Source organism: Camelus dromedarius, chromosome 19, assembly GCF_036321535.1.
Source record: "Camelus dromedarius isolate mCamDro1 chromosome 19, mCamDro1.pat, whole genome shotgun sequence".
NCBI lineage: Eukaryota > Metazoa > Chordata > Mammalia > Artiodactyla > Camelidae > Camelus > Camelus dromedarius.
Genome location: NC_087454.1, coordinates 16,533,018 through 16,553,752, shown reverse-complemented (window position 1 = coordinate 16,553,752; position 20,735 = coordinate 16,533,018). Strand labels below are relative to the sequence as shown.

General features: G+C 42.2%; 1 protein-coding gene across 7 annotated transcripts in view; it reads left to right on the top strand.

Annotated features, from left to right (window-relative positions):
- The window catches only part of RIPOR2 (RHO family interacting cell polarization regulator 2), a 177,198-nt gene that overhangs the window by 137,563 nt on the left and 18,900 nt on the right, over positions 1-20,735 (top strand). For 6 of the 7 annotated variants that reach the window (XM_010980131.3, XM_031435107.2, XM_031435108.2 and 3 more), the window contains exons 4-12: positions 26-104; positions 1,761-1,784; positions 2,838-2,891; positions 6,401-6,550; positions 10,560-10,623; positions 14,269-14,312; positions 15,659-15,784; positions 16,052-16,200; positions 17,683-17,812. In XM_010980131.3, the coding sequence (XP_010978433.1) occupies positions 26-104; positions 1,761-1,784; positions 2,838-2,891; positions 6,401-6,550; positions 10,560-10,623; positions 14,269-14,312; positions 15,659-15,784; positions 16,052-16,200; positions 17,683-17,812 (820 nt within the window). The other variant, XM_064476243.1, reaches the window with a different exon arrangement.

Here is a 20,735-nt window from a genome sequence, read left to right as displayed (position 1 = left end):
ATTAACGACTCTCTTATCTTTGCAGCGAGTATCTGGAGGTTCACCAGACTGAGCTGGACAAGTTGACAGCTCAGTTAAAAGATATGAGAAGAAACTCTCGCCTGGTAGGTACCCTCCAATCGGTAGGATGTTAACAAGGTGGTCTTTTATTTTGGCTAAGTAACTTCTCTTACCCAGTGGACGTGGGGACGAGGAAGATGCTTCAAGAAAAGTAGATCCAAGGGGAAAAATACCCTCTGCTTCCTGATGTGTATTTTAATGCTTTATTCTTAATATGTTTCAATATTTTCCAAACATGTTGATGCCGATGAAGTTTGTAATTAGGGAAAAATACTTTTTAAGAAATGCTCTGTATCCCTCCCCCCCCCCCCCCCGCCCCAGGTAATATAAGAAAGTGATAGTTGGAGTTTTCCTACCATAGTGTTAGTACAGAATTTGGAAACCAGAACTTTTGCTTTATCTCCAGTTTTTAAACAATGTAGTAAGGTCAGTGCTATCAGCGAGGGAAAGGAGGCTCAGGAAAGGAGGAGAAATCAGAGGAGTCCTTGAGCTGGTTCAACTACACATTGTATTGTTGGAGATGCTTGCAGATGTCCTCTATTCTAATGAATCTGTGAGGACTTGTCTGCTTAAAGAGGTGTTTCTAATGATTTTAAGTGATTTTGTTAAGTTCCAAATGATATTACACATTAATGTTTCGAGGCATCAGAAAGCCCAGGAAAAGCCTGCGTATATGAAGTACAGATAAACATGAGTAGTTGTTATCTTTTTCTTTTTTAAAAAGATGTGCTTAAGGAGGGAGGGTATAGCTCAGTGGTAGAGTGCATGCTTACTTAGCATGCAAGAGGTCATGGGTTCGATCCCCAGTACCTCCAGTTAAATAAAAATAATAATAAATAAACCTAATTACCTCCCCCCAAAACAAAAGAAAATAAAATAATTTTTTTAAAAAGATGTCCTTAAGTGTATATTGTTGTCCTTTTCAAAGACTCAGAGGTTAAAGACTTCATAGAGGTTAAAGGTTTTACCTTCTAATGATATTAGAAGATAAATTGCTTCCATTTACGTGGAACTCTCGGTGGAATGGCCTTCAGAGCTTTTGAATGTCCTTGACTGTCCTCAATGGCAACAAATGTTCCTCCTTGGAGAACAATGGTGTTTGGATGGAGGAACTTCCGCTGGGACCTTGTGTTCCATGGAAGCCCTCCTACTGGGGGATGTGGCTTAGTGTGCTGATTCTACTGGGATATTGTGAGCACACAGGAAATAAACTTGCTGTGAAAACAGTTTGTGAAAAGCATATCACCAACCTCAAGGACTCTTCCTAAATGCCAAGTCTTATATGTTTAGTCAGGAAGACAGGCCCTTTTTTTTTTTTAAATACATATAATCACTGCTACTTTTTGTTAACATTTTTTTTTTTAATTTAAAGTGAACCTATATTTATGTGCCCCTTGATATGTAAGAGAGGAGAGCTCAAAGCAAGTGAAAATCTTAAGACTCCCAGGGGCAGAGGGGACTGGATGGAATTCTGGAGACAAAGAGTATAAATAAATATTAGCTCTTAAAAGTATCCTTACTGGTATTTCAAATAATCTGGGTTTTTACTCTTTTTAAGCAACATCAAAATGTCCAACAGAACTTTATGAGGCTGATTATTTCACTGAGGATGCAGAAATGCAGACAAAATCCTTCTATTAATAATAGTAAGGGTTTTGAGGAAGATATGTTTTAATCTGGATACTCCTTTTTTATTCTAGGGTGTGCTGTATGATCTGGACAAGGTAAGTTGTTGTTCTGTGCGGGGAGCCACTGAGAAATAAAACCCTTCATCCTTGAGTAGAAGTCAGTGATCTCTGAGGTGCAGTAAGATCCTAGAGAAATGATGATTTTTCTCTTCCTAAAAAAATTCTTTATCTAATGAGGATGATGAAAAAGTATAGACCCAATGTGTTTGTCACTTTCATAAAAACGCCACCTGGTTGCAGGGTCCCTTAGTGGGCTGATAAGTTTAAGAATTTCCCAGGTGTTTGAAGGTCCTTTCTAAAAATGAACTATCATCTTTCATCTAATCAAAGACAACTTTGATTGGAAAACACATTGTTATTTTAGGTGCCTCTAAGAAAAAGAGTGATTCCAGCTAAACTGTGACACAGTTCTTTCTTTTCACTCAAAATTTGTATTTCATACTTAGTGACAAAACTCTCTTAGACCTATTTTAAATGTAGGGTTGGGGTTTTTTTTTAGTTATATATGGTGCTGTCTCTTTCCATGCCTTTCTGTGTATAAATACCTTTAATGCTGAATCATAGTATAATCTGTTTGCAGAAATTTTAAAGGTGAATTAAATTTAATGTACGTGATAACATTCATAACTCAAATGGGAGAGATGACACATTACCAACTATGATTATCTTGGAGTAACACAGGCAGTAGCAGTTGTAAAATGCACCCCAATTTCAGAGATATTAAAATGCGGGAGGGAAGAAAGTCCATCTCTGAGCTGATAAAATGTTATCACGAAGGAGTTTAAGTATATACCAATATGATACTGTCCTGTCAGAAATCCAGTGAATTCCATTCGATTGGCCTCCCTTGATGTTAAGCACCAGAATTTCAACAGCTAAGTCAAGTCTGTCGCTTAGAGTATTGATTCAGTATTTTTACAAATACTTGCCACATTGATGCTAGAGACTCTTTAAAGTAGCAACAAAGATGGGAGGAAAAGGGAAATAGCATTTTCTGGTCCTTTTGAGTATGAGATAAAGATATCCACCCAGGTCTAATCAGTTAAACTAAATGGCTGTACTTTTTCAAATTTCTTCTTTCAATTCCAGCAAATTAAGACGATTGAAAGATACATGAGACGCCTGGAGTTTCACATTAGTAAGGTAATTGACATTCCTCTTGTCTCTGCCTTTGGTTTTTAGTTCTCAGTCAGTGATCGCTATGCCTTCAGCCTGAGCATAGCATCTAGTCCATGGAGAATTTCTTACCCAGTTGATTCCTGAGCTGATTAGCAGTGAATTCCACCAACAGGCAGTAAAGATGGAGGAAAAATCAGAATGGAGAACCGAATTATCTAGCACATTATTTTTTACTCTACTTCAGTTCAACAAATAGTTATTAAGTACTTCCTATGCAGCATGCACAGTGCCTGATAGAAGATACAGTCTCAGTGGCATCTGGTTAAAGATGGAACCAAATGGACCCTACAGAAATACTCTTGCTTACCTAACACTCGGGTCCCACATTCAACTTGGTACCCCCAAAACCTTCTTCATGAAGGCCTTTAAAGTACATAAAGTCAGCTGCTGTGTACCTCCCTGAATCTTTCTCCAGTTCCTTCTACTCTTCTTCACACAGCTTGGTTTCCAGGTTCCTTTTCATCCTCATTGTCCCCCTCTATGTATACCAGGTTGTCGGGGTCCCTGACATCCAGCCCTGAACCCTGCAAATAGCTGACTGATGGTCCCGCCAGCCTAGTGTGGAGTGGGACTCTCCCCCCTTGTTCTCGACACCATCAGGTGATATCCGTACAACCTGGAAACAATTTCCCTTTGAGGGCAGCTAAATTGCACCATTAGCAACTCTTGGTCTCATCTGCACCCATCAGCCCATCTTCCAAGTGGAGAACCTGGAGGTTTTAGTGGTTCTCTCTACTAGGAGTCAGAAGCCTCAGAGTCTAGTTTGATCTCTGCCAGTAGGCTTGAACATCTATATGGACCTTGGCTTTCTACTCTGCAATGAGGCCAGGAGGTGCACGTACTCAATCTAGATGATCCTAAGAATCCTTTCCAGTTTAAAATTCTATGATGATGTCTGTGTCTGTAAACATGTGTATATAATACTGCCTTTGTACATTCCCACTTTGAAAGATATTTATTACCTCGGCGAATTTGAAATTGCTGCTTTTTCTGAACTCAATAAACAAAACAATGACATCCATTAGAAGATATTTAGGTGACAGGTGAGCTTTGAAATTACTGTTTAGTTTGAAAAATACCAAGAAAACAAAATTAGTATCAGGTAAGAGTGTGTTTATCCACCTTGCATCCATCGTTGTAAGATATAACAATCCTAGTGGTTATAAGAGGTTGGTGGTACTCTACCTGCAGCATCTTATGCACAGATCCCTAACAAATCCTAACAAAGTGTATTTAATTGAATAAGTCAATCAATCCATTTATTTGATGAGAGCCACTGCTGACATCTAGATAGAACTAATACTTGCCTACAGATGGGTGGGTCTCTGCTTAGGTGAGTACATAGTTATCCTTCCTCCTGAAGGTTAACTCCCTTTGGCTGAATAGGTTGATATTTAAATGGAAACAAGAATAAACTTTTCTTTAAAGGCAAAGTAGTACACTAAGTCATTAGGGCCGTACTACTAGTCCAGTGAGCAGTGTCCTTATTAAGAGGATTACAATCTCAGAGACTGTGGACCCAGTAGGGGGGCAGAGGACTGAAGGGGCAGTCTCCCAGGAGGCCATGTGGGTGAATGTGTCCTGGCCTGCATTGGAAGAGGCCCTTGTGTTTCTAAGTCTTGAGGGGAACCTCCCACATCAGAACAGTCTGCCCTGTTTATTTAAAATTTCAGATTGCTTGAAACATTTGAAAATGGTAAGGCACTAGAGAATTGAAAGAATCTTCCATTCAATAAAAATGAAAAATAAAAAAAATTAATTTTTAAAATAAATAAATAGAATAAAAATTTCAGATTCCTCGCCCAGCCCTAACCTACTGAATCAGCATCTTTGTGTGGGGCCTGGGCATCAGCATTTTAACAAGCTCACCAAGTGAGTCTGAGGTTAGTTTTAAAGTATGGGAACCACCCTTTATGCCAATCACCTAACCAAAGGATCTTATAAGCAGATATGGTCACCCCTTCAGTCCTATACCTCCATCTTAATCAGAGAGAAATCCACCAACTCCTAAGATGAAAGACTGTTCCTTCCAGGATTTGGGCAGTTCCTCTCAGTAAAGTGGAGTGAATTGTTGAAGAGCAACAAAGAATCCTTAAACCAAGACAATCACTTTCAGTCTCTGAATGTTCGTATTCTAAGCTAAGTATCATTGACATTTGTATCGAGAAAGCAACTGTGGAAAATCATCCCACTAACAGGCAGCAGTGATGCTTTTTAGTGATCAGCCAGAAGTTTGCCTTCAGAAAAAAGGGGAGTCTGAAACTCTGGAATCCATTCTATTCATCTCCACCTTCTTCTAGATCTTACAGCTCAGCCTCCTTGTTGAGGGAACACAGTTTATGCTGAAATGAAAAACTCGAGTAGTTCTAGGTAGATAACCAGAAATAATAGGTTTCATTGGCTTCTGCTAATGTCTGGTGATACCATTCTTTTTAATCTGTCTGAAAATTCCAGTTGTCATCTGTGATTGGTGTGTTGATAACTAAAGACAGTACAAGACTGTGGAAGTAAGTATCATCTGGAATAACTGTAGGTTCTCACCCTAAACGCTGTTGATATTTGGGGATAATTCTTTGTTGTAGGGGGGCTGTCCTCTGCATTATGGAATCTTTAACAGCATCCCTGACCTCTACCAACTAGATGCCTGTAGCACCTCCCAGCTTTGACACTGAAAAAAATGTTTCCAGATGTTGCCAAGTGTCCCCTGGGTATCTAAATAGCCTTGGACTGGTTGAGAGTCACTGCCTTAGAAGCATTAAGTGACTATCAGGCTTATACAATGAGTATGATCAAAAGGGTATATTATTATTTAGAAGCCTAACTATAGAGATGTAGCAAAGGAATATTCATTTCCATTGCTCCCATTTATTTTTTAAATTGTGTATAATTTACATGCAAAAAAGTCACGGTTCTTAAGTGTTCAGTTTGGTAAGTTTTGACAGTTGTGCTTCACTCTAATTTTAAGAATAACTTACCTGTATTTTCTTTTTTTGAGCCACATCTTTCCAAAAATCATCTTCAATAAATAGCCTCAAATTCTTTTTTAAAAGAAATCTAAATCTGGTTCTGTGACTATCACCTTGTGACACTGTCTCCTAAAATAAAGCGATAATGGCCCAGTCTATTACAAAGTCGTCACATTGGTATGAAATTCTGGGTACACCCTTCCAGTGTTTGTTCCTTATAAAAAAGAGTCCTGCCTTCATTGTCTAATCCTTGTCTTACACAATCCCCAATGGTAAGTTCATTTTCACTTTGTAGAATTTGAAAAGAAGGCTCAGGGTACAATCTGTTTTGAAATAGAAAATGGATCATAGTGGTGAAAACAAGATTCATCTGTCTAGAAGAATGACACTTCTCCAAGACTCTCCTTTTGAGGTCAGGAACATAAAGTGTCTTTAAACTCTTAACAATGGCCTATGTCTCTCCTTCAATTGGGATAAATATTTACGTTCCTGTTTTGATTCTGGCAGGTCGATGAACTCTATGAAGCTTATTGTATCCAAAGACGCCTCCAAGATGGTGCCAGCAAAATGAAGCAAGCCTTTGCAACTTCCCCTGCCAGCAAAGCTGCCCGGGAGAGCCTGTCGGAGATCAACCGGAGCTACAAAGAGTACACAGAGGTAGGTGCTGACCTGCCCAGCTGCAGAACTCCACCTGGCCCGATATGAATCATTGGTACCGGCCAAGAACCAGGGGAGTGGCAACCTGCAGCCTCCTTCTACTCTTTAGAGAGAGAAGTTTTACTGTTTGCCTGTCTTGCATTTTCTTATTTTAAATGACTCTTGGGTGATTTTGTTGGTTGTATTTTTGTTTGGAGCCTCCTGTGGACTTCAGAGCATGTGACGTTCTCAGTCTGTGAGCATCAGCTGTCAGGCATTCACCTCCTGAGGCCTTATAATACGCTTGTTCATGGATGTGGAAAACCACAAGATCTGAGACGCTGCGAAGTCATCCACTGACCAAGTCTTATACTTTATGTGCTCCATTCGGCAGGGCGTATGGTCTCTGCATGAGTGGACTACAAGCACTTGTTGAAGTTTTCAGCAAATGAATAAGCCATAAATGCCCTGTTTTTTGCCATTTAAATGCATTTCTGAATTCTCTAGTGTACAATCCAGTGTAGCTTTATCCCTGGAAGTCAAGCAGACCTTGTGGTTTAAGACGGCTACCCTCAATGCTGCGTTCACTGACATCCTGCCTACAATTATTTTATTGTAAGAAACGTCCCTTCTATCTTAAAGGAGGCAAGACAAAGAGCCATGAACAGAAGTGTGCTTTCATGGTTTCTGACTGTCCCTGGGACCCAAACATATGACACAGGGATGTCTTTGCTCCTCCGAGGGTCACCTGATACCAATGTCTTTGATGAAATGATTGAATTATTAAAGCAGCACTTCTTACTATCCCATGAGTTTTTGTTCAGAGATCCAGTTTCATGAATGAAGTCATCGGCCTGATGAAGATCTGTTGGACCACTCCCAGAGCTGAGCATCAGTCTCAGCCCTGGGATGGGAGGGACCTCTTAGATGACTTGTTACAGGATCGATTCGTGTGTTCACTGCAGCAGCGCCTCTTGTCTGAACTGTGTTTGTCCTTTTTTTATGGTCTAAAACTTCTTTACCTAAGTTCCCCTTTTGGGAGGATGCTTTTTGAATGCATAAAATGAAACCCATAGGAATTCAAAGGAAACAAGTTATATTGAAATACAAAATTCAATATTGTCACTACATTGATCAAAATATTTTTAAAATCAAATGTGTGGTATAGCACTGTACTGCTGCTTCATTAACAAATTGAACTACAATATTTAACAGTGGCTCCAGTAACTACTGAAGTTTCAAACTGTTGAAAAATAGAAATGATTTCTCAAGGTACCTGCAACAATTGATGTGACATGAACATATACATGACTTCTATCTGGTCAAAGTCACCAGTACTAGCCGTACGGCTGAGACTGGTTTTCTCCATTCATGATATGTGGATGAATTAGATTTCAATAAGACGTTCGTGGAGATAGCACTGTGACTTTCTTTTTTCCCCATCCAAGTTGATGGAGCCCAGGTTAAGAATCTCTGGCTTAGAAGCAGCCCTACCTCAGGAGACTGCATTTCTACCCGTCTCTAAAATCAAAAGAGCAGTTGCAAATAACGGGGGTCGTGCATAGTACACAGAGAACTAACCTAGAGTATTTGCAAGTCATTTCAGAAATACCTACCCACGGTCAGGGGCCAAGACGTGACATCATATTTGCTCACAAATTCAAAGATGTAGAGTATAATTTCAGCAAGAAGAAGGACTACCTTAGAGAAGAAGGAAGTCCAGGACTTCCATAGCTTCTACCTCACTTGACATCACATCAGGTGGTTTTGTATCCTCACATAACCACACAAGGCAAGACTTTATCACAGAGTGGGTTTAGGGCCAGATGGTTCTAGGTGCTTTTGCAAGTGTAGCAATATTCATCAATGTTTGCCTGGGTGAGACGGAAGAAAATTTCTGTCCACGGATTTCCTCAACTGTGAAAGTAGCCGCTCCCCCTCTCCATGTTTTTCAAGACACTGTAGCAGGGGGAGGGTCATGGCTCAGTGGTAGAGTGCACGCTTAGCATGCATGAGGTCCAGGGTTCAATTCCCAGCACTTCCGTTAAAAATAAATAGATAAATAAATAAACCTAATTACCTCAACCCTCCACACACATACAAAAGAAAAAAAAAATGTTAAAGACACTGTAGCAATCCTGACATACACTGATAACATCGTTGCTATTTCTAGAAACAGTAATGCATTCCTTCCCAGAAACACCCAGTGCTCTGAGGAAGAAAACTAGTTTACAAAACTGAGACTCTGCAGAACTCTCCAGCTGCCCAGAACTCAACCTCAGGAAGTTTTCCCCAGCTTTGCTAAGCTATTAGAGGTACTGACGTTGAAGGGTCAGAACCTCTAGCCTGCAAATCATTCCTGAGGTCCTCTTCAAACTAAATCCAAACGGAAGCAGCCCCTGCCAGGGCTCACTGAGCCGGCCCGGCCTTAGTGGGCGTGGTTAGGTTTTGGTGGGCGTGGCCAGTCCCGAGCCCCCAGCCGTGATGGAGGGAGAAACCGCCCAGTGGCCGGAGTGGGGACTTCTTGGGAACAGCAAAGGAGTCAAAAGCTTAAACTGGCCACGCTGCAGGAGGGCTTCACTGAGGGCAGCCCCCTGGCCACAGCGCTTTTTCCTCTCGATTTTTAACTCTGATTGCTCTGTTTAGGTCCTCAAATACTGAGGAAGTAGGGCGGGGGTGGTTAGATCTCTAACCGCAGGCATATATGTTGTCTCCTGTCTTTACTGGTCCCTCAACATTAGCGTGAGGAGAGGACGCTTGTCAAACCCAAGGATCACTTTGGGGGCTTTACGGCGGTGTGGCCATGAGGTGAGTGAGCCTCACTCACTTTGAGTAGAATTGAGTTACTGAGCACTTTTTTTTTTAATTTTAATTTTTTATTGAAGTGTAATTGATTTACAATGTTAGTTTCAGGTGTACAGCAAAGCGATTCAGTCATACATACACATACTTTTTTTTTTTCAGATTTCCCTCCATTATAGCCCACTACAAGAAATTGAATATAGTTCCCCATGCCACACAGCAGATTCCTGCTGTTTATCCTATATAGTAATGTGTATCTGTTAATCTCAATTTTTGCACGAAATTTTTATTAAGAAAAATTTCAAACATACAGGAAAGTCAAGACTAGTATATTGAACATCGTTTATTTAGACAACCAATTGGTAATGTTTGGCCATATTTGCTTTCTTTCTTTTGTATATGCTCAATTTTTTTCTTTTTCTTTTTGCTAAGTCATTTGATAGTAAAGGGTGGATAACATGACATTTTGCCCCAAAAATATTTTAGCAGGCATTTTTTAAAAACATTTTTTTATTGAGTTATAGTCATTTTGCAATGTTGTGTCAAACTCCAGTGTAGAGCACAATTTTTCAGTTACACATGAACACACATACATTCATTGTCACATTCTCTTTCGCTCTGAGCCACCACAAAATCCTATATATATTTCCCTGTAGCAGGCATTTTTAAATGACAACCTCTGAACATGTGTATCCTCTGCATAACCACCTACCCTTATCACAACTAAGGAAATTACCAGCCATCCTATAGAATTATCTGATACCCTGTGCATTTTCAGATTTCCCTTATTGGCCCAAGAATATCCTTTATAACTGTCTTAGTTTGTTTACTTTCGAATCAGAATGTAATCAAAGTTAAAACATTGCATTTGATGGTAATGTGGCTTTAATCTTTTTAATCTAGATTTTTTTTCCCATGATACTACTGCCTTTTTTGTATCCAGGTCAGTTCTCTTAGAATCTCCCACACTCCGGATTTCACTCTGGATTTCTCTGTTTATGAAATAATTTAACTTGATCTTCTATGCTCTAAATTTCCTGTGCACTAGAAGGCTTGCTTAGGCTTAGGTTGAACGTTTTGTCAAGATTGTTGCATAGGCTGGGGCCCCGTAGTTCACTGCAAACAGGTAAACGTCTCCTGTTCAAGCAATGGTTGTCCTCGGCTCTCGCAACATCACATGCCTGGAAAGAAGCCTTGCCCTAATGCCAGTCTCCTGTGCTCTTCCTAGAACATGTGCACCATTGAAGCAGAGCTGGAGAAACAGCTGGGGGAGTTCTCCATCAAGATGAAAGGTATTCTTTCCCCTGTTTCAAGAGAGTAAGGTGCCATCTCTGTGGAGCTCCTTGACATTTGACATCACACGCTCTTTTTATTTTCCTTGCAAAGATGTTGCACCACCCTCTGTCACCCCTCCCCACTTATGTTATAATTTATTGATGCTCCAGAACTTCTCATCTTGACACTTGCCTCCACACCTAAATAGTTCCTGTGACGGGTTCTCAAACATACACAGACATGGAGAGAATATACAAGGGGCCCCCATAAACCCGTCACTGAGGCTTGACATTAGCAGGATTTTGCCACCTTTGCTTCCTCTGTTTTCTTTTCTGTGGTTTTTCCTTTGATGAAATAAAACCCAGACATGGGCGTCTCCCCCTGTAGATCGCAATCTGCCTCTCTTAAGGACTAGGGACCCCCTTCTTACATCAGCACGATGCCAAGTATTATCCCAATGCCTTTGAATTCACGAGAATACATTCCATTATCAAATGGCCCAGTCGTCTCAAAAATGAGATGTAGTTGGTTTGTTCAAATCAGAATCCAAACAAGGTCCATGCATTCTAATCAGTCTTCAGGCACCACTTTTAAGTTTCCTTTCATCTAGAACAGACTCCTCCCTGGTTTTTTCCTATCATTGACTTGTCGTGTTGAAACCGTTGTTGTACAGAACGTGCCACGTTCTAGACTTGTCTGTAGGCTTCTTGGTGATATCATTTAATTTGTTCCTTTATGCTCCCCATTTTCCTGTAAACGACCTACCAATTTCTTTATTTTCAAACTTTTTTTAGTGTTAAACTCATAGAGGACTGTACACCTCCCTCTTTTCCCCAGCACCTTTCTGGTGTTTCCTCCAGAAATTTTATCCCTAGAAACATTGTTGATTTATACCACAGGCATCTTCAGAACAAAAAGAAACTGGTTTTAGAAAAGAGAGCATCCACAGGTGTGGTCAGATTTACAGCTTAGTCACCAGCAGGGCTGTCAAACAAGGAGCCACCACACCAAGTGCATTTTCCTTCTGAGTTTTGGCCCAGTCACCGCAGCAAGGAGGGCTGGTCCCTTCTGGAGGTTTCTTAGCAGCTGGATCCCTGAGTTGCTAATGGGGATTTAATCACCCTCTTGTCTACTTTTTGCAATTAAGGAAGTAGAAAAGGGGCACTTTTTTTTTTTAAGTGCTCAACAGGAGAGCTTTATTTTCGAATGAGTGTCTAACTCAGGCGGGAGATTGTTCTGTCAAGGACTGTACACGTATTGCTGCTCTGGATGAGTGTACCTGGAATCCAAATGACCTTGACCCTCAGCTTCTCCCATGACTGAGTCCATCTCTCCAGCAGATCTGATAGTGAATCAGTTTAATATTCAATGTTAAGTCTCAGCATTTAACTTTATGACTCAGGCAAGGTATCTGTGCTTTTTTGGTTTTTTAAGTCCATTCTCTTCATTGTGGGTCCTCACCTGAGTCAGTGGTTCTAAAACCACTCAGGCCCTACCCCCAACTAAGCAAGTTAGAGTGGGAACCTGGAAAATATATATATATATATAAATAATATATTTAAAAATATATATATGTTATTTTTTCATTCTTAGGATGATTCTATCAGCAGCCTGATTCTGGAAAACCACTGCCCTGAATCAGCATTTAGCAGATAACAATTCTCTCCCCCAATACTGGGGCTCCAGCCATGCAGGCCAGCACAGCCACAGGGTCTTACAGCAAAGAGAAATTCAGATCATGCACATCTTCTCACTGTTAATGTAGGCAGGGCCATATTTCCCTTGTTTCTGATGCTCACTATTGTCAAATTCATCAATTTGAGGTGGGCTGATAATTTCCCCATTTTTATCTGACTCGTCCCGGAAGTCACACAGGATGTTGGACTTGAAACGTACTTAAAACTGAATTCCAGGGCTCTTGGCTCCTAGTGCGTTCCCATCCCCGGGCCCCATGTGAGGCGTAAGTTCTAACAGAGCTGAGCAGGTTCTGAAAACTTGCTCAAAGAATGTTCTCTTCTGTGGGAGGGTCATCTACCCAGCACACAGGCACCCCGGGAGTGGGGCAGGAGGAAGGGGACCCCCACCCACCAGATCTGGACCTGAGACCTGGTGGTTGGTGAGAGGCTGCTGTGGGGGTCCTGCCAGCCACAGGGGCCCTGGCCACCCAGCTAAAGAACAGCACTGGGTTATGATGGGTTCTCAGGACAGGCAGACTGAACATTCCATTGCTCCTGCTCTCCCATCTCTACCCTCTGTATTCTCTCTTTCCTGCCTGATGGCCTTCCTGGCTTCTCTCTGGATTCAGGGTTTCTCCCAGGGGGTCACTCAGACCCAAAACTGATCCTCCTTTTTCACTGTAAATTTATCTCACTTCCGCTTTCCTCATCTAACACGAAAACTCGAACTATCTCTATGACACTGCTCAAGGGTAACGGCCCCATGGATATCTCCCTCTGTGTTAATAAAAGGAAGTCCCCTCACCCTGCCAGGACATCTTGCATCTTTGCAGTCACCTACTTTCTTATCTGTTATTCATTCTGGTAAAAAAAAACAAAAAACAAAAAAACTCCCAACATACATACTGACATAAAGTGAGGATATTTCATAATATTCTCAGACCTGGTAACCCAACTTCCTCCTGCCACACCCTTCCACACTTCCCTTTTTGCCCCACCCCAACACACAGACAACAATCATTTTGTGGGGTTCAGGGTTGGGGAGTGGGGTAAGTGATGATGGAAAGACAGTTGGTCCAGCACTCACTGAGCTCCTGCTACTGGTCAAGCTCTGGCTGCATCCCGATGAATGGTCCTTGGCCTTGGCTTCCACATTCTACTGGAGAAAATAGACATTTAGGCCAGTGTTCTCATTCAATGGAATAAATGACCTCCTGCACCAATAATGTGACTGATTGCTTCAGAAGCCTGGGGGAGGGGTGAGATGGTACCCCCTCCCTCAGCTTAGGGGAGGGAAGCAGGGAAGAGAAAAGCTTCCCAATGTAACCTTTGCACTTAGGGTTTTGTTAGAATTGCCATATCCAGTCAATTCGAATTTATAAAAATCAGTCTGTTGTCCTTTCTTTCAGAAATATTAAAAAGACAAGACTAATACTCCAGAAAATTATTAGTGTAAATTGGCTTCTTTAATTCTGCTCTTATTTCTGTAAATCATTTTAAGTGACTTGTTAACGGTTTCTACTTGTTAGTGGAAACTGGTCCTCAATGGACTGGCTGAGTGGGTAGAGAGCTGTGATGAACTGATGAGTTGCTGCCATCTCCTGGCAGAGAGTGGTAACAGCAGGTGCTTTTCTAAGCCTCCCTGGACCTTCTCTGTATCATCTTAACCTTGGCAACATCCATTAGACAGGTGGAAAGCAGATTCATCCGCTCCATAGTCTCACAAATTCACAGGGCTATTAAAAGAAGGAACATCCCCTTTCTCTGACCCAGAAGGCACCTTCTCCATCACCCCAGTGAGGAATCTTCTCTCTTGCTGTGATGGATGAAATTCCCAGTAATAACTGTGCCCACAGATGGTCCCCAGAAACTATTACATGAGTTTTCACAAAGGCTGGACACTTTGAAGTTTATAAATATGCCAGTGTGGGTTTGTAAAAAGGGGAAATATATTCTACATCTCTGACCCCAATTGCTTGCTTACAGGTCTGGCTGGCTTTGCTCGCCTCTGTCCTGGTGATCAGTATGAAGTAAGTATGGTGTCTGTCTGGGTGTTGGACTTGAGGGGCAGGAGTCAGTTGTCATTACTTTGCTTTTTCAATTGTTTTTTAAAATTTTTTTTAATTTTGAAAAAGAAATTTGGGCCAATAAGAAAGTTTGGAGATTAGTATAAGACCTTCCATGTGTGCATCATCTAGACAGTAATTTTTAACATTATACCACTTTTGCTTCCTTTTTATTAATACTATTATTGTTGTTGTTATTTTGCTGAATGGTTTTAGATTAATACACAGATATCATGACCTTTCACTCCAAAATTATTTTCCTGAATATGGAAAGATTTCCTCTCATATAAACATTGTACAGTTCTCGACACCAGCAAACTTAGCATTGGCCCTTTAGCTAATGTCATTTGCTAATGTCGCGATCTATATTCATATTTTTCCAAGTGTCCCAATATTGTACTTGATGGCAGGGTTTTTTTTTCTCCCTGACCCAAGATCCAATCCAGGATCATGGCTGTTCATAAGTATCACAACTGAAGAAGAATAGTATCTAGATCTTTCCTTTTATAAACGTATACTGTGGTGGGGAGGGTATAGCTCAAGTGGTACAGTACATGTCTAGCATGCACAAAGCCCTGGGTTCAATCCCCAGTACCTCCATTAAAAATAATTACATCAATAAACCTAATTACCTCCAACCCCTCCCCCCCAAAAATAAATATACTCTATAAAGTTTTTATTGTTTCCCCCCCAAAAGGGAACTTAGCTAATTATTTCATCTCTCTCCTCCAAAACCCTCTAAAATCATTCTTGAAGTTGGGGGTGGAGGCAGGTATCTTCCCCTAAACAATAAAGCTATCGGACCCTGGAGAGACTGCACAGCCTCTCCCCAGAGTAGGTCAGATTTCAAAATCCTTGTCCAGCCCTCTTCATTCAGATGGAAGCAGGATGTTTCATTTCTTGCTTCTGGTCACTAAGCAGATTTTAGCTGATGGTTTCTTGTCTCTCTAAAGGAACTGAGGAGTTTGGAGCATTAATGCAGTGTCTGTTCTTTTAAGACAGAACAACCAAGAGAAAGAGTGGTTGACATGAGTGAGCCAAAGGGCATGATCTGACGACCTTTTTCTAAAGAAACCCTTCACACCCTCTGCCTTAGAGAAGCAGAACTTACTCCCTTTTGAAAGTCTCTCCCCGCTGGTCATCTGCTCCACCCCCCAGGGAATTTGGAAGGAGCGACAATGACAATCGATGCTGGAGAAGTGGAGGAGGAGAGGCAGTTGCTTTATCTCCTAGCCTTTTCCATCCTGGGTTGGGTAGAGAAGGCAGGGGAGGGCAGTGGAACCTGAGGGCATTTGGTGTCTTCTCTGCAGATTTTCATGAAGTATGGCCGACAGAGGTGGAAACTGAAAGGCAGAATCGAAGTAAATGGCAAACAGAGCTGGGATGGAGAAGAAGTGGTGTTCCTGCCCCTGATAGTTGGATTAATTTCCATCAAGGTACGGTACTGTCATGGCCGTGCGTCATCCCATGACTTCTGCCCCTCCATCCCACAGATGTCTCTCTGCACGCCAAGTACACTGCAGAGACCTGCCCGCGTGTCAGAGCAGGCAGTGCCAACATCAGATGGGCTTTGGGAGTATCCCCCTCTGATTTCAGAGATGATCTTGAAACGCCTGAGCTGGCCGAGAAAAACAAGATAAGAATGTCTTGCCTTTGTCCTCTGCTGTCCTGTAAGGCCTTTCTTCCTCTCCCTCTCTCACTAGGTCACGGAGCTCAAAGGGCTGGCGACTCACCTCCTGGTTGGCAGTGTGACCTGCGAGACCAAAGAGCTGTTTGCAGCCCGACCTCAGGTGGTGGCTGTGGACATCAATGACCTTGGCACCATCAAACTGAACCTGGAAATCACCTGGTAGTAAGTTACCCTTTTCAACTTCATCTTGTTAGAAATACACGCTACAGGCTCGTGATGTTCCAAGGAGGGGTGCATGGATCATCAGACTCACCAGGGAGCTTGGTACAAAAGCAGACCCCTAGGCCCCACCCCAGACTCACTGCATCAGAATCTCCCAGGGCACAAGAATCTCTTCACTCATCCCTCACCAGGGGATGTCCATGCAGGTTCCAGTTGGAGGCCCCTCTACCTTATCACCACCCTCCTCTTCCACTTCCTGTGTTTAAATATTTTATTCTGTATCCTCTCTTCCTTCTCAACCTTTAAATATGTATCAAGAAATATATCTCTCCAGTCAACTAATTTGAAAGAAAATAACTGTCCAATAAGAGATATTTTACCCTCAGAAAGATCTGGATTCTTGCTCTGGTGTTTTAATTGCTTAGCCCTCTCTGTCTCAAATACCTCACACGGCTCTGGAAAATTTGGGGTATCCTTGGTCCCTCCACACTCTTTTTACTGAAATAGATACTTCCAAAGAGATACCTTTCATCAAAGCAGTGAACTTAAAGAGTGGTTTTCTGAAGTCACCCCATGAGAAAGGTCCTGATAAGTTATTAAACATTATGCCCCTGGTTTATTACATATCACGCTAACTAGGACAGGTGGCGTATTAACGTTCAGGGCCCCCTTTATAACAGAGAGTCAGGCATGGGAGCAGCGAAGACAGGCTGCCTTGTCATTGAAACAGTGTCCACACCTTCTGCCCAGCCCTTCTCTCCTTGTCATTTGTAGCTGTTGACATCTCAAATTGCAGGATCAGTCCTCTTGCTGGATGAATCCACAGCGTGAAGATAAACAGCATCTCTGTGAGCCGACTGTTACCCTCTCAATCACGTGAGCGGCTCTGCATCAACTGAAATGAACAGGAGTGTTTCTTTCAGAACCGAACAATACTCTGTTACTCTCTTGTACCCTGAAAGTGTCTGTACTTGCAGGAAGGAGGGTATAGCTCAGTGGTAGATTGCATGCTTAGCATGCATGAGGTCCCAGGTTTAATCCCTAGTATCTCCATTTTTAAAAAATTACAATAAATGAACAAATAAACCTAATTATCTCCCCCTGCAAAAACAAAAAATCTGTACAAAGCTCCAGGGTTTTTTACAGGCCTATTCAACATCTCATGTTGGGACAAGCATTCATACGTTCATGTCTCTCATATGAAAGAGGAAGCAGATTTATCTAGTGTCCAGGTGACCACATAAATTGTGCTTAAATCTGGGATAAGAATCTATGGTCCCTTGGGTGAATCCAGACTCAGTTTTCTGCTCTGCCTTTTTTTTAATCTTGTTTTGTTGCTGACAGACCAATTTGGATTCAACCAACCCAGTTCCCAATGGTTTGTATTTATGTTAGTACAAGGAGGCGCTTTCTTGGCCTACCGTCCGGTGATTATAGGTGATTTTAACAAGCTCACGTTCACGGGGCCCTGTTGTTTTGCAGTCCATTTGACGTGGAGGACATGACCCCGTCTTCGGGCGCTGGGAACAAGGCGGCAGCCCTCCAGAGAAGAATGTCCATGTACAGCCAGGGCACCCCGGAGACGCCCACCTTCAAAGATCACGCCTTCTTCGTAAGTTCAGTGCGATTTCTGGAGGAGGGATGATAAGTCGGAGACAGAGCTTTCATCCAGCATTTGAAATGCTCAGTATACGGTGTTAGGGAGTCTCAGTAATTCCAGTTTTCCTTGGTATCAGCAGGCGATTGGTTCCAGGAACCCCCCTCCAATACCAAAATCCACCGATGCTCGAGTCCCTCATATAAAATGGCAGAGTATTTGCACATAACTTCTGCATGTCCTCCTGGCTACTTTAAATCATCTCTAGATTGCTAATAACACCTCAAAACAATGTAAATGCTTTGTAAATAGCCGTAAATAAGATGCAAATAGTTGCCAACAGATTGGCAAGTTCAAGTTTTGCTTTTTGGAACTCTACGAAATTTTTTTTCCGAATATTTTCAGTCCGTGGTTGGTTGACTCCACAGATGCAGAACCTTTGGATTCGGGGGGCTGACTATAATGTTAGCTTAAAGTTCACCTAACCAGTGGTGACTAAGGAAAGCATGTTCCAAGGTGCCTTTCGGCACCCGCGCACAGGTGGTGAACCTCCTCTGTCTTTCGTCTCCTCTCCCCCACTAACCTGTTGCTTTGATAAACACACATAGACTTTTCTGCACCTTCTCTAAGATCAGCCTTTTAAAGAAGCAGGTATAAGTAATGGCCTCCCTGTTTTAATCAGAAAGGCTTGCTTACAGCTAACAAAACCATAGTAACCCTCTGCTCTCCACTAACTCCGCCATCTTGCTTTGACTTCTGAAGAGATGGTTGCATCCCTCACCAGACAAGCCAAGGCTGTCTGTCTTGAGTGCCTTGCAAGACTCTTTCTTTGCCAAGCTGCACCGCAGTCGCTCTTTCAGTGACCTGCCCTCCCTCAGGCTGAGACCCAAGGCCGTGCTAGAGTTTTATGTGAGTGTGGGTGTCCTGCCCGGTTTGACGTGCTTGCCTTCGGGGGCTCGTGGCATGTGTGCTTTGGCGTGTCTTATGTTTTATCTTCTCCATCTTGATCACGGGATCACAGTCACGGGTCTCCCGTCCCCGGGGTGGGAAGTGTGGTCATGCACGCACCTTTGTGAGACAGGCCGTCGGTCCTTTCCTTCTCACCACCTCCGCTTTTGTGCTGTGACTTTTCTCCGCTGTGGCAAAGATATCCATGGTAACCAGATTATCATTTTTTTTAAGATACAATTACACTCAAGGTCAGAGAAGATTTTAGTTCACAAGTTAAGCTAGTGTGTTACAAATATGAATCTTTCTGCACGGTTGGAATCTTCAAAAACTGGCATTCGAGGAGGTCAGAAGGATTTAAACCAATTTTCCTAGAGCTGTTTGTAGCGAGAGAGCTTCTTTGCCTAAGTTTATTGTAGTGTTTGTTAATTTTGTACTGCCTTAGTAAAAGGAACTCTGGAATTTGTTCTGAAGACGAGGCTGGGCTGGACCGCTAGGAGGACCCAAGGGTTCTGTGAGATCCCCAAGGGACCCCACGGAGGACGTGCAAGGAGTAGGACCCCAACCTTCCCCCATCGCTCCCCAGAAGTTTCCTTTCATCTCTCCTAGAGGCATAAGGCGTGTTTGGGGGTGCAAATCAAGAAGGAAGGAAACTGAAGTAAAGGAGCTGGTGGGGAAAAAAAAGATAAACAACAAGGTCCTACTGTATAGCACAGGGAACTATATTCAATACCTTGTGATGGCCTATAATGAAAAAGAATATGAAAAGGAATCTACATATATGTATAACTGCATCACTATGCTGTACACCAGAAATTAACACAACATTGTAAATCAACTATAAATTTTTTTTTAAAAAAGAAGCTGGAGGTAGTAAGAGGCGCACAGGAACCCACCCGCTCCCCACACCTTTCTGAGATTACAGGTCAGTAATCACTAATCAAGGAAAACAGTCAGTTTTAGTGGCAGAGACTGAGCCTGCAGAGGTTACTTGAATGCCCCAGTGACACATCGACACATCCTTTTACTCACCCCGTGTTTAAAGTAAACCACCTTCTACCCAACGAGAATGGAGAGTTGGGGTTGAACTAACTGCGTGTGATGAGAGCTGGTGGCCCCCAGATCCAGCAGTGACGGGACCAGGGACGCTGCTGGAAGAGGACTGGAAGCCTCCTTTGGTCTGCTGCCCATGTCACTTGCTGTAACATCTTTGTTTCCTGGGCACTATCGTGACCACTCGTTGCTTTATATTTCATTAAAATATGCATTAGCTTGGTGCTTACCGTCGACTGAAAAAAAATCAAACCTGGAATCCCAGAGAAAGTATTCATTTTGAAGGAGTTGATCTCAAATAACTAGAAAACTTTCCCCTCGGAACAACATTCAGCATTTCCACACGGGTGCACAGACTGCAGTGTCAGGAAAGATGACTTAGAAACTGTTTTAACACCTGCGTAATGAAGTATCTTGGTTACCTGGATATTTCTGACCTCTGTCTTCTGAGTTCTGCTTCATGGATCACAGAGCGTACCCAACCCAGCCTGGGGCTGCCCAACAGAGCATTTGGGGTTTCTAGACACCCTGGGAGCTCTGGGGTTTGCAACCCTGGAAGATAGTGGTTCTGTTTTTCAGCCTTATTCTCCTCTTTTTATAGAAGCTCTGCCAATGTATTTTTGGTCTTGAATTATTTGTGGCATGGTTACTAAATTACTAAAATGTTTCCTGGGGCTTGGAATTTCTGGGTAGAGATTTTCAAAAAATAATTTCTGAGAACTGAAGCAGAACAAAGCATCATGTCTTTTGAGTAAAATAGCATGAATGTTGGAAAGTCTTTTAAGATCGATGCCAAAAACAAAAAACAAAAAACCCAGAACAGTAGTGTTGTTCATAACTATGGCTGCCAAAGATTATGAGATCCTGGGATTTAGCAAACAAGCCCTGTTCCCCTACCCCCAGCCTTTTCTTTGGAAAAATGTCAAACCTAAGAATA